Genomic DNA, 14,663 nt, shown 5'->3' on the forward strand with positions numbered 1-14,663 from the left:
AGTAAAAGCTTCAGATGTCTTAACATACCAAGTCTGGAATAGCCAGAATTAATTTAATTCTTTATATGTGTCTTTATGTAAGGCTACACAGACCTGGGCTCTTCAGCTGAGAGGGGACATAATAGACATTTATAAAATCATGAGTGGGGTGGAACTAGTAAATAAAGGATGGTTATTTAACCTTGCAAATAATATTAAAACAAGGAGACACGCCATGAAACTAACAACCAACAGATTCAAAACAAATCAGAAAAAGTACTTTTCACTCAGAGCACTATCAAGCTATGGAATCTGTTGCCAGGGGACTTGATCAAGGCACCTGGCATACCGGGGTTGAAAAAGGATTGAACAAGTTCCTGGAGAAAAAGTCCATTACACACGATTAGCCAGGTAGTCTAAAGAAAGCTATGGCCATCCCTGCAATAGAGTGAGTAACAGGAATTAGGTCTACTTTATAGGATCTGCCAGGTACTTGCAACCTGGATTGGCCCCTGTCAGATGCCGGATGCTGGGCTTGATGGACCTGGCTCTGACCTAGAATGGAATGTTCTTATGTTCTTATTCCATAAGATTGTGCACTTTTATTTATGCTTTATGGGTCAAACAAGGGCACCCCTGTTTCCAAGTGTTCCATCACCAGAATGGGTTAAAAATTGTCTTATGAAGCGTACAAGATAGCTAACTATCGTGTACGATTCATGAAGGCTCCTTCTGACCTAAGGAAAGCATGCCTGTAACATAAGCTGCCGGTGGAATTTAGCAGTTAAAGATACCTGCAATTAGATATTGTTGTCTTGAGTAGGTGATCTCACAGTTAGTATTGCTGGCATAGCCTTGCTTCAAAATATAAAAGTAAGCTTCACGAAAGAATTGGCTAGTTGGTCTTGACAATTAGTGTCTTCATGTTAATCGTGTTTTATTTGAAAACAGCTCATTACTAATTTTTCTAAGACACCATAAAATTGCCCCGTTGGATAGAGATGCTCTCTCGTGTGTCTCCTTCTTCCTAGAATGATTGTAAATAAAACTGTCTGGCAGGATACAGCCTGCGTGGAACGGCTTAAAAAAAAACATTCTCCCCTCACAGCTTGCCTATGTCCCATTAATTTTAGCAAGCATAGAGAAATGTTTGTACTTCTTTGCTGTGAACCATCATGGATGCTGTATCGTGTCATTAATTGTTTTGGGTTTTTTTTTGTTCGTTCAGAAGGCGGAGGGGGGCTCATTTCAAATGTGTTATTTTTAGGGCATATTTTGCACACCTATCATTTAAATCAGGAGTGTCCAACTGTAATCCCTGAGCGCTGCAAACCAGTCACGTTTTCAGGATATATATCTAATGAATATGCATGAGAAAATTGCATGCATACTGCCTCAGTTGTATTTTTATCTATTTCATGCATATTCATTAAGGTTATACCAAAAAGCCTCAGTAATTTGCAGCCCTTGAGGATTGTGGTTGAACACCCCTTACTCGAAGCAGCAGTTCCTTCAAAAAAAAGTAAGTTTTCTAGTAAGAAGCTGCGAAGAATGGAATGCTCAGGCTTTTACCCATAGTAACGCATTAAGGGGCAGATTTTAAAAGCTCTACGCGCGCAAGCCCTGGGACTCGCGTATGTCCCGGGGTTTTGTGAAAGGGGGCGGGCCGAATTGGGGGCGGGACAGAGGCCTCCGGCACAGCGGCCATGCCGGGGGATCGTGCGCCAGCCAAATGCCGGCGCACGCAACTTATGCAATAAAAGTTAGGGGGGGGGGGGGTTAGATAGGGTGGGGGGGGCAGGTTAGGGAGGGGAAGGGGGGGTGGAAGGAAAGTTCCCTCCGAGGCCGCTCTGATTTCGGAGCGGCCTCGGAGGGAACAGGGAAAGCCATCGGGGCTCCCCTAGGGCTCGGCGTGCACAAGTGTGCACCCCCTTGCGCGTGCCGACCCCGGATTTTATAACACGCACACATTTGTGATCGGGTTGCGCGCACAAATGTACGCCCACGCGTACCTCTTAAAATCCGGCCCTAAGTGACAGCAACTAGAGACCAATTAGTCTATGCAGTCTGCCAATTTGAAATTCTTCCTTTCTGGTTCCCTATCACTTCAAGTATAGATGATCAGATAAATTTGCCAGCAGTAGATCTCCCTGCCATGTCTTTTACCCAGGTTCCTACCCCTGTTCTAAGCATTATTTAACCTCTGTTACGCTGCTGGCCTCTGTGCATAACTTTAACTCCTAGACCCTCTCCCAAGTCTTACCGCCAAGTTTTGTAATAAACCACACGGGCACCAAAACTGAGGAGGCTGTTGTCGGAAACATTTGGCCACCCTGTGCTCACTGATGATAGATATATGGATTGGTCACTGTATGTAGGTCACCCCAGCAGCCTGATGCAGCCTCGTGGCCACTCTCTGCCCATTGGCCTCTATTCTCCCCTGTTTGGCTCTCTAACTTTTCATATGACCAAACCAAAAAAAAAAAACCTGTGGTGGCCATGCTAGTCCGCTTGTAATCTAATTGTAGAATTGAGGGTCAGTTGCAGGTGATACCTTTTTATTGGACTGATTAGTTTTCAAGAGCTATCCCTTTTCATCAGCTCAGTGGAGGAACAGTGCGGTTACCCAGGGTTTAAGAAATAGAGTGATCTAGGTCCTAGGCTGCCTGCATATGCCATTACAACTCAGGAAAGGGAGGGAGAGATGGGGGTTGACGGAGCTGATGTGACAGTAAAACTTTACAGTTGAACGGGCCTGTTTCTCTGTGAGAGAGCCAATATCCTCGAGTCTTTTGGGGTTTTCTTTCAAAGTGCTTGACCATTCTGATTCCAAGTACCCTGGTTGTGAGGTCGTGTGATCTTCCTGTGAGAAGTGTTCACTTACTGAGCTGTCATTCAGTTTTTCTCTCTCTGCCTAGGAAGATTGATTCTTGTCCTTAATTTTTGGCTTATTTCACCACTGTAGCATCCTCCTTCACGTTTGTTTTGGCACTGGATCATATCCACCACATTCATAGAGAGGCATGAATGTTAATCTTTTATGTTGACTCTCTTTCCTGTGTGGATAGCTGTAAGGTCCTGTGATACATGCTGGCACAACTTGCACAGTTTTGTGCCATTTTTTTTTGTTTCTGTGTACTGCTTTGTCAAACTGCTGCTCTGTGCAGTTTACAGCATACATACAGCTACACGAGGGCGCTTTATGCAATTTGTAGTTTTATGTAAAACAGCATAACAAACATAAGTGGATAGTATGTGTGTACAGGGGTAGAGAAGGGATCCAATAAATATGTTGGCTCAATAGGGGACAATTGACAGTACAGCAATACAAGTGTGCTTTGTGGAGTTTGCATTACTGATAAAATGAGACTGAATGTGAAAATCCAGTACGTGTATAGCAAGGATTATTTTATTTACGTGATATGCCACAATTTCATTAGTACCATCAAAGCAGGTAAACGTTTTAACTCAGCGTTCGTTATAGATAAAACTTTTCAAAAATATTAAAACAAATGTTATCTAAAAAAAAATAACATAAAAGCAGTAAACAAGCAATTTGTATAATAAAAAGACAAAAGTAATTCAGTACCAGAAAGGTTAAAAATGCTGAGAAATGCTAACCCAGATTAAAAACCTAAGTAAAGAACCAGGCTTTAAGACTCTTACAAAATTTCAAATAACAATTCTTAGTCTTAATATAATGTGGAAGACTATTCCATAAAAACAGGGCAACATAACTAAAGGCTCCGAGCCTGCTCTAATCTTATCCTAGTAGCAGGGAGAAGCAGCCACAGATTTTGCTGAGAAAAGCGAAGTAAACGAGTTATCTGTATGGAGTTAACCAAATACTAAGGACGACTTCTCCTTGTGCTTTTATAAACTAAAGTAAGAATCTTAAATCTGCTTCTGACAACAATGGGCAACCACTGCAGTTTTATCAAAAGTGGCGTGACTGAGTTATGTTCTTTTGCCCCCAAAATCATATAAATATGGTGGATCAATAAACGAAGAAGAGGGACAATAGGCAGAAGAGAGCAATATAAGGATAGATGATTGGTAGATGATTGAGGCAGATGTGCCATCCTCTTTTGGAGCTGGGGAATCAGTGTAGAAGTGGAGGTCAGTACATGTGAAGAGGGTCAACTGGATCTTGAAGCATTGTCTGGGATAGGAGATCTGAATAGCCAGACCTTGCAGTGTTTCCTGAAGCACAGTCGGTCCTTGATGGCTCTTATGTCCTTTTTGGGGATGGTGTTTCATGGTTCAGGGCCCAGGCAGGTTAAATTTACCTGGACTGTGGATGGTATGTGCAGGCGAATTTCTTGTGATAAACAGTGTGTGCCATGAAGAATCTGCTGATCTGCTTATTTGTGTCTTGTAGAACAGGGAGAGAATTTTAAATTCAATCCTGCTGACAACAGGCAGCCAGAGAAGATGGGGTAGAATAGTTTTAATCCTAGTAGTATGTGTTTCTGTGTTTTGGACCAGCTGGAGGCAGTGAATTTGTGATTTTTGTAGGTCCATCTATAGTGAATTAAAGTAGTCCAGTCTTGAGGCAACCAGTGCATATATCACTATTGCCTATATGGTCAGTTGGGAATCATTGGTCCCCCATAAGATTTTAGCTTCTTTGCTGATGGGTAAGGCTGACCATCACAGGTGGGGGGAGGGGGGGGTTTGAGAGTTGGTTTGGTAATTTCAGAGTTGTTCTGTTTTATGATTTAATTATAGCTGCTTTTTTTTTTTGTCACTTAGCTATGAATTTCTTGCAGGCAGCTGTTCAGTTTGTCTGGATTTTCTATGCAAAGTTGTCATCTGCATAGAAGTGGCCTGTGAGACCTGTCTGATGAAGCTTGGAGGCTGTGTGTAGATGTTTAAATAGTAGTGATGAGAGAACTGAGCTCTGTGGTGCTCTGTATTTTACTTCCTAGGGGCTGGAGAACTCAGTACCTGCCTGTACCTTTTGTGATCTGACCTTGAAGGGTGGAACAATTTCAATGCCTTGATACCAAGGATCTCTAGTTGGGAAATTAGAAAGTCATGTTCTGCAGTGTTGAAGACTGCTGAGAGGTCTAAGAGGACTATCAAGTAGTTGGTGCCCTTGTCTAAGTCACTTCTTATTTCATCTATCAGAGCTATCAGGTTTCTGTGCTGTAGCCTGCCTGGAAGCCCAGTTGGTATGGGTCAAGGAGCTGTCTGTCTCCTACTAGCTTGGTTAGTTGGCAAGCAGCAGCTCTTTCGATACATTTCTCTAGGTAGAGCAGATTGGAAATGGGCCTGTAGTTGTTGACTATGGTTCTTTCTAGGCTTGGTTTCTTTAGCCCGAGTCTGATGATGGGGGTCTTTCATCTTCAAAGGTAGGATATTAATAGCAATGTGTTTAGCATACATGTTAGTCTATGCATTCTTTGAAGAGTTGGGTAAGACCCAGGTCAAGGGTACAGTAACTGTTTGCCTTTAGAAACTAAGGCCAGGATTCATCAAACTATTGCATGCAATAGGAAGAGGGGCGTGTTTTATGGTAATAGCGCACTTTGCAATAAATAGGCTATCTTAGCACTTCGCATAGGTATTATCTCAGAGTGCGATAACTTTTTCGCACTTTGCAGTAAGTGCCACAATTGTTGCAATTCCTACCTACAACCACTGGGGGAGAGAGAGAGAGAGAGAGAGAGCCTAGCTATAAGGGCCTTATAGCTAGTCTCTCTCTCTCTCCCCAACAGCTTTAAAATACTGAAAATACTATTTGCAAAAAGATCGCAAAGTGCGATATAGCCATATTGCACAGCTTAACGCAAATGAAAAAGGTGTAGTTATTTCTGGCATTAAAACTGTGTGATATGGCTTCGCAAATTGCCAAAGCCAGCCCACTTGGACAGAAATCCCGCCCCAAACCCCTCCCCCTTTTCCAAATTAGCATCGCACCATGCGTTATGGTGCTTTTTGCATGCGTTAAGGTGTTTTTCGCATGCGAAAACGCCTTAACGCATGCGAAAAGCCTATAACGCGGCTTGGAAAATAACCCCCTAAGTTCCTTACCACTTTTTGAGTTGTTAAAACAGAAGGTCTTTGATAGATGTGGGATTCTGATGAGACTTTTGGATTCTAATGGGGGGTCTTAGGTATAATTTTGGATATATTTTTTGCTCCTGAACAGTTAGGGTTGTCCTTTTCAAGTCTTGTCCTGATCTTGTATATTTTTCTCTTAAAGAATTATGTAAAGGTGGTTAGCTGACAGGTTATCTGGGATTGCAGTAGTTATATTGCCGAGAGGCAGGTTTGGTTGGTTAGTTTACTATGTCAAAGACGGCTTTAGGTCTGCTTGTGAAATGGGAAATTTTGTTTGTGAAGATTTTTTTTTGCATTCTGTGATCATTGGTGGTGGTGTTTTTTAGGTACTACCTGTATGAGGTGCCAGATCTTTCCAAGTTTCTTTCCAATCCTTTGAACTCTTCTAGTTCAAAGGATTGGAAACAATGCAACAAGGCGACAAGGCGATAGCAAAAGCCAGAAGAATGCTGGGCTGCATAGAGAGAGGAATATTGAGTAAGAAAAGGGAAGTGATTATCCCCTTGTACAGGTCCTTGGTGAGGCCTCACCTGGAGTACTGTGTTCAGTTCTGGAGACCGTATCTACAAAGAGACAAAGACAAGATGGAAGCGGTACAGAGAAGGGCGACCAGGAAGGTGGAGGGTCTTCATCGGATGTCATACGAGGAGAGATTGAAGAATCTGAATATGTACACCCTGGAGGAAAGGAGCAGGGGTGATATGATTCAGACCTTCAGATACTTGAAAAACTTTAACGATCCAAAGACAACGACAAACCTTTTCCGCCAGAAAAAAATCAGCAGAACCAGGGGTCACGAGCTGAGGCTCCAGGGAGAAAGACTAAGAACCAATGTCAGGAAGTATTTCTTCACGGAAAGGGTGGTGGATGCTTGGAACGCCCTTCCGGAGGAAGTGGTGAAGTCCAAAACTGTGAAGGACTTCAAAGGGGCGTGGGATAAACACTGTGGATCCATCAAGTCTAGAGGGCGTGAATAAAGTGGAGGCAGCAAAACACTGCACGGAGCGGCAGTAGCCACAGAGGCATTCACGGAGCGGGATGCCAGTGGCCAGTAGTTATTGTTCCACCTTCACGGAGCGGAAGGATGGAGGGCTGCTATCTCCAAAAAAAAAAAATAAAAAAAACAAACAAAAAATAATAACAGGGGTGGGTAAGAGTATGGGGCAAGGGTGTGGCCTGCTTGTTACAGCAGTTGCTACCCCTAATTGAGCTGGAAGTTCACTTGGATGCAGATACAGCGCTGCTCTCTAAATTGGTGGTGGGGTGGAGGGGAATTAGGGCTGGAAGCCAATAGTAACAGGTGGGAGAGAGAAAAAGGGAAATAAAAATGGATAAAGTGCGTAGCTTGCTGGGCAGACTGGATGGGCCGTTTGGTCTTCTTCTGCCGTCATTTCTATATATGTACCAGAAGACGAGGTTATTTGGGATGCCTCTTCAGTCTTGGTTGAGGCAGTTTTGTCTATTGCTTTGCTGATAGTTTTGTTCTAATCATTTATCATGGGTTCGATATCTGTGTGTTATGAGAGGTGATCTAGGTTGCCTAAGGCAGCTTTTAGTCTGGTGGCTGTCAGGATTTTTTATGCCCTATAATAATGTGGTGGCTTGTGTGTCAGAGCATGAACTTGACAGTTCCTTATATAGGAGATTAGGTGATGGTCTGACCAAATCACTGGGTTAATGATTGTTTGGTTAGTGAGGTCATGTGATACCAGAGTGGTAAGCCTTATACCTCCATACATGCTACGAAATTTTGAGGGCTGCTAGATACAGTTATTCTGTATGTCACGCCTTATTATTTGAATTGACTGCTTGTTAATTATTTTGCTTTGTAATTTCACAGTTTCAGTTGGCTTTGCCTACATTCCTTATTTTATTTTTCTGCATATTATGTATGTCATGCCTTATAATTTGACTTGATTGCTTGTTTGTTTTGTAACTTTATTTTTTCTCTGTTAACCGCTTAGTATGGCTCTCCGATATAGGCGGTATAAAAAAATCTGTAAAATAATGTTATGTTGACTTTTCTGTAGAAATTTCCTAATGAGTGATTTGTTGCTTCAAGATTTAGGTTGAAGATTAGTTGTGTTAGATGATCAAGTTTGGTTCATGTTTTGTTGGCTCAATAGATTAGCAGGATGTCTATAATTTGTTGTCTCTCTTTTAGCTTTAGTAGCAGGCAATCTGAGCCTGGTGGTTAGGTGATATCATATTGTTTCGGTGTGGAGATCTTTATGGACAACCATGGCCGTTCCCCCTCCTTTATTGTTGAATCTAGGGCAGAATTATATGCTGTAGCCAAGTGGGCTCATATCATCAAGCGTAGTGTGGTCTGTGGTATAGACCCATGATTCAGTGGTAAGGTCATGAATAATAGCTACCTTTACAGAGCAGGCATTGATTAGATTGACTTTGAGGTTGTGGAGTCTGGGAGCAGATGGTGATCTAGTTTGGGTTAGTTTGACATTAATCATTTGTTGGAGTCTGGGGTCTGCATTCTCTTTCTGTGCAGTTGATCCCCAAGAGTATTGGCCCCTCACTGTGAAGAGCTCTATGCTTGAGGTTTTAAATAAGATGCACATGTTCAGGTGTAGCTTGGTTGTGTGCAAGACTGAAGCCTTGGTGATTATCCTTGAGGTAGATAGTGGGTACTTACATGGGTGGAGGAAGGTGTGGGTGGCTGGGACAGAGGGAGCAGAGTCCTGGGGTACAGCTTGGTGGCAATATCATTGGTTGTAGGGTTCTTGGGGCATCAGGAAGCACACAAAGGGGCACGCTCTTCTGAATCAGACCCACTTTTGGCATGAACTGTGTATGAACAGCATTTTGCTAAATGTATCTAATACTTCTAGGAATTACGAGGGATGTTGAGGTTTCTTTGCCAGGGCAGTTTTCTTTGGACCATATGTCCCTGGCTATAAAGAGTAAGGTCAGAAATCTAAGAGTGAGTTTGGATTCTGAATTTTCCCTCTGGTCCCAATTACAGGTAGTTGTAAGAGCAGGCTTTTTCAAGCTTAGAAAATCTGCGGTGGCTGCAGCATAATCTATATAAGAATGAATTTAGTTGGGGAGGATCCAAGATGGCTGACGGTGTGAGATGCACTTGAGGTGTTCCCCCCCACCCCCAGGTTCCAGACCGTATTGATTATGCTTCACTCTGACAGGAAGCATCAAGCCAGGGAGCGAGTTGTTACCTTCAACATTTTTGCCTAGAGTCTGGATGCCCATGTGCACCAGGGATCTCTCAATCTGGGAGACTGTTCGCTAGAGGTAAGTCGGGAGGAAGCGGAACCTGACTCCCTCCCTGAACTTTTGACATCATTTTCCCTGGAGCAACGGTCGGCCCCGGTAAAACCCGCGGAGGCCACAACAGCACAAACACTCGGCGGAGCAGCACCCTCAGCTATTAAAGGGGGAAGCAACTCATGTCTAGGAGCAGTGATTGCACCGGGAATTGACCCGGTGTCCTTTGAAGCCCCCCGGGATGTCAGAGGACAGTGCTAGCTCCTCTGATCTTTGGCAGCCAGATGAAGAAATTAGTGTACCCGGAATGTTGCCTGAATTGGTAAGACCTGTTTCTATTACCCTAGAATCTATTTGGGAGGTGATACAGACTTTGAATCATAATATTTCTAAGCAATTTAATCTGGTGATTTTCTCTTTGGACAAGCTAGGTAATTGCCTGAAAATTGTGGAAAGTGGAGTTTCTTTGAATAAAAGTTCTTGTGTGAATGTCAAGATGGAAATTGGAAGTGTATCTGCAGTTCAACAATCCATGATAGAGAAAATCAGATTCTAACCAACAGATTGGAGCAGCTAGAAAATCAGGTGCTTGGGAAGAATTTGCGTATTATTAATTTCCCCAAGGACCCTACAGTTCTTCCTAAGGACATGTGGAGAAGATATCTACTAGAGGTTCTAAAAATTTCAGAGCAGAATCTTCCCTTGGCCTCAAGAGTTTATTATATTCCACCTTTTAAAAAGGCTTTGCCAGATCAGAAGTGGTTTCAAGTTTTATCACCAATTGAAACTCCTCAGATGTATCTATCGAATATGTTGGAAACTACCCAAAAGGACTTGATTTTACCAGCAACTCTAATTGTCACCTTCTTACTGGAATGCGACTGAGAATGGATATTGAAATTGTTTTTCCGCCACCAATTGGATACATTCATGGATTATAAAGATTGCATTTATCTATATCTAGCAAGGCAAACCCAAAAGAAAAGAAAGCAATTTCTATTATTAAGGCCTAGGGTACTAGAGATTTGACCTTTTTTTCTTCTGAAATTTCCGTGTAAATGTATCATTAAGTATCGGAATCTGTCCTATATCTTTTTCCTACCAGCACAACTCTCAGCTTTTTTGTCTGATAAAGTCTTATCTGTTACTAATCTTGCTTCTTCTCACATTGCCTTAGATGGCATATAAAAGCCTAGCATTGTTACCCATTGCAAAATAGGTATAATCCCTGAATGTCTGCTTTTCTAATTATTTTGATGTTTCCTAAGGCTATGGATCCTCATGTAGAGGACTTGGATAAGAGATAATAATAATGATAGTAATAATTATTATTCTGTTCTTTTCTGTATATTCCTGGAATGATATTCATTTTGTCTCTTATTTACAATTTGTGTATTTCTTGAAAATTATGTGAAAATCTCAAAAATAAAAAATTATAAAAAAAAAAAGAATGAATTTAGGATTATCATGCAGGTGTTTGTATTTTCTGCTCTAAGACTACTGTAACGCTCTGTACATAGGTTTCCCTAAAAATCAGCTAAAAGCCTTACAACTGATATTGAATGCAGCAGCCTGTCTTCTCACTGGGATTCCCCTTAGAGAGCATATTAGACCAGTTTTGAAAGCATTGTATTGGCTTCCTGTCATCCAGCGAGTTTAACTTAAATTGATGACATTAACATTCAGAGTATTGCAAGGGGAAGGTCCAACATATTTGCAAAATTTAGTATCCTAGTGTATGCCTGAACGTACGTTGCGATCTGAGAGCACGTGGGGTCAAAATGGCTAAACTGCAAGAGACTAGGAACAGGCCCCAGTCCTTTGGAATGCACTTCCACTGAGTATTTGGCAGCTACAGGATTATAAGACTTTCTGATACAGATAAAAGCTTATCTGTTTCGAGAAGCTTTTAATTAACTTTATTATGTTCAAGTCACTGCTTTTGGGGACTCTTGGAAGTTTTAACTGTTCTATGTCATTTGTTTTAAATTGTGTATGTTATATTGGGAACCTCCTAGAATAGGTTCTGGTAATTGGGTGGGGTAGAAATGTCTATAAATAAATAAATAAATACTAAAATGGCCACTTCCCCATGACTTCCTGCCACAGTCCTGAGTTGCTGGGGGAACCCACGGAAGGGAGGAAGCTAGCTCTGCTTCCCCCCTGAATCGCACGGGATTAACTAATAGGGCCATCAACATGCATTTGCATGCTGCGGGCACTATTCGTTTCGGGGGGGGGGGTTGGACGCGCGTCCAAAAGCGGGTTAACAGTGCGCTCCGCCATATTGGCCCAATAGTAAGTGACACCAGAAAAAGCCCATCCTGCCCCGCCATTCTGTCCCCCCTTGTTAAGATTCATATTCTCCCAAGTCCACCCCCAGTCACCAGACTACCCACAGCCAGCTTCCCTGTACTTACTCTTTCAACCCTGGTTTAAAGTTCTTTGTCAGGACCGTTTCTTCCACTCCCGTGGTTATAGGCAGGTAACATTTCTGAGGTCATGAATCCACCTAGCCCAGTCTAATTATTTTAATTAGCAGCCAATTTTAAAACCTGAGCTTCATTTCAGAAACCGGAAATGCTGGCGACTGGGTCACAGAGGCTGGGGCTGCTTTTCAGCTTAGAGATTCTGTTGCCTTATCCAGAAAACCAATCCACTAAAGGAAGTCTTTTCTGCTGTTCATTTATAGGCAACGGACCAAGGCTAGAGGTTTGAGATTCTTGTAGTATTCACGGAACTGACATTTGTTACCACAATCTGCAGTTTGAAGTAAAATACATGACATAAGATGTTATCCTAGACCTACTATGTGTGATTTTTAGTCTCATTTTTCCTCGGTATTTTTTTTTCCGTGTGTTTCAACAGGTTGGAGGAATTAAAGATAAAGTACTGGCTGCACACAGAGCTGGACTGAAGGGAATTATCATGCCTAAACGCAATGAAAAGGACCTGGAAGAGATTCCCCTCCACGTGAAAGAGGATCTGAATTTCATGATGGCTAGCTGTCTGGAAGATGTCCTCAATGCAGCTTTTGATGGTGGATTTTCAGACAAGACCAGGCTTGATCTTTTGAGTAGTAAACTCTAAACAGAGAATCCTGCTCAGCCATTTGTAAAGATGAAGCATTGAGTGTAATACTGATTAAATATATATTGCACAGCTCATAATAATAATCATCATCATCATTCTCCAAGCCAAAGGTGGCCTGAATACTTTAATCGCTTGAATGAAGATTAGATTTTAATCTCGCCCTCTTTCGGCATTAGTCACTAGATTGTTGAAAAGAACTTACTGGTTTCTTTGTTACCTCCACATCCTCTTGTGTCTAGAATCTAGATTTCCTTTTTATACTAATCCTTTTTTTCTTACATTTTTCCAGCTTTTGGGGATAAATGGTGTCTACTTATGACTCTGAACACCATCTCACAATAGGGAATCAATAATTGTCACTGCCATCAATTTCTAAACAATATGATTCATTATATACAGTAATGTGTATAAATTCCATACAGAGAGAAATGTATTTCATTTTTATTTTTTATTATTGCACTTATTCCTGTTAACACAATGTATATATAAAATACAATTTAATCAAACATGATCAACATCATCATTCCTATATTTATGGATATGTCACTACACTCAATTCGCAAAATTCACATATATTATAATATGGGCATATCCTATGACTCTGGCCATACCACTTGTTTAAAAAAAATGCTTCAGTTTATTTTATACATTAGCACTGTGATGACTATTTGGGTCATCAGCCTTAGTCATTAAATTTAAAAAAATTAGAAAAAAAGAAGCTCTTCATGATGATTTAACTACTAACTGAATTGCCTAACAGAATGGTACTGCTGATTTGTAGTTACTACCTAATGCCTACAAAGTAGAGAAAGCTTAATTAATGAAAAGAAAAAAAAATTAGCCATTAGAGATAAGATGTTTTTCTATTAAACTAACATGCTTTGATCCCTTACACACCATTCCTCCTTTAAGCCAAGCTATTTCACGCTAGGAGAACTTGGTGGTGGAAGGCAGGGACAGTAAAATGACCCTCGAAGGGTGTAACTCTCTAAATTGATCTAAAGATAGTTTGTCTTCAGGTTACAACTACTTAAGTCTTAATTTACATCACAAATATGGTAAAGAACTGTATATAACGAAGTCACCCTTACACTGTTTCTTAAGAACATAAGACTTGCTATACTAGGTCAGACCAAAGGTCCATCAAGCCCAGCATCCTGTTTCCAACAGTGGCCAATCCAGGACATAAGTACCTTGCAGGATCCCAAGGGGGAGATAGATTCCAAGAATAAGCAGTGGATTTCTGCAATTCCACCTTAATAATGGTTTATGGACTTTTCCTCCAGGAACTTGTCCAAACTTTTTTTAAATGCAGCTACACTAAGAGCATTCACCACATCCTCTGGCAATGAATTACAGATCTTAATTATACGTTGAGTAAAAAAAAAAAAAAATAAATAAATAAATATATATATATATATATATATATATATATATATATATCTTAGTTTTAAATTACCTAGCAATTAGATTGTGTATGCCCTGGTCTTTGTACTTTTTGAAAGAGTAAACAACTGATTAACGTTTACTCGTTCAATTCCACTCATCATTTTATAGACCTCTATCATATCTCCCCCCAGCCATCTCTTCTCCAAGCTGGAGTCTTAACCTCTTTAGCCTTTCTTCACAGGGGAATCATTCCATCCCCTTTATCATCTTGGTCGCCCTTCTCTGTACCTTTTCTAATTCTGCTACTTCTTTTTTGAGATGTGGTGACCAGAATTGCACATGGTACTCAAGATGAGGTTTCACCATGGAGCAATACAAAGGCATTATGTTATTCTCTGCTTTATTCTCCATTCCTTTCCTAATAATCCCTAGCATTATATTTGCTTTCTTGTCTGCTGCTGCATATTAAGCAGAAGATTTCAATGTATTTTCAACTGTCACCTAGATGCTTTCCTGAGTGGTGATTCCTAATGTGGGACCTTGCATTGTGTAGCTTAATTTGGGTTATTCTTTCCTAAATGCATCACTTGTGCTTGTCTAATAATTTGGGTTATTCTTCCCTAAATGCATCACTTGTGCTTGTCTATCTGAAATTTCATTTGCCATTTGCATGCCCAGTATCCCAATTTTGCAAGGTCCTCTTGCAATTTCTCACAATTCTCTTGTGATTTAACAATTTTGAATAATTTTGTGTCATCTGCAAATTTGATCACTACACTTGGTCCAATTTCTAGGTCGTTTAAAAAGCAGTGGTCCCAGAACAGATCCCTGGGGCCCTCCACTATTCACATTTCTCCATTTGGAAAATTTACCATTTAGCCCTACTCTCTGTT

General features: G+C 41.1%; 1 protein-coding gene across 1 annotated transcript in view; it reads left to right on the top strand.

Moving 5' to 3' along the window:
* LONP2 (lon peptidase 2, peroxisomal) overlaps positions 1-13,461 on the top strand; it is a 241,528-nt gene extending 228,067 nt beyond the window's left edge. Inside the window, exon 15 of the mRNA XM_029608478.1 lies at positions 12,157-13,461. Coding sequence (XP_029464338.1) covers positions 12,157-12,378 — 222 coding nt within the window. The 3' untranslated portion in view covers positions 12,379-13,461. The remainder of the gene's footprint in view (positions 1-12,156) is intronic.
* Positions 13,462-14,663: the final 1,202 nt, after the last annotated feature.

This window comes from Rhinatrema bivittatum, chromosome 7, assembly GCF_901001135.1.
Source record: "Rhinatrema bivittatum chromosome 7, aRhiBiv1.1, whole genome shotgun sequence".
Classification (NCBI taxonomy): Eukaryota; Metazoa; Chordata; class Amphibia; order Gymnophiona; family Rhinatrematidae; genus Rhinatrema; species Rhinatrema bivittatum.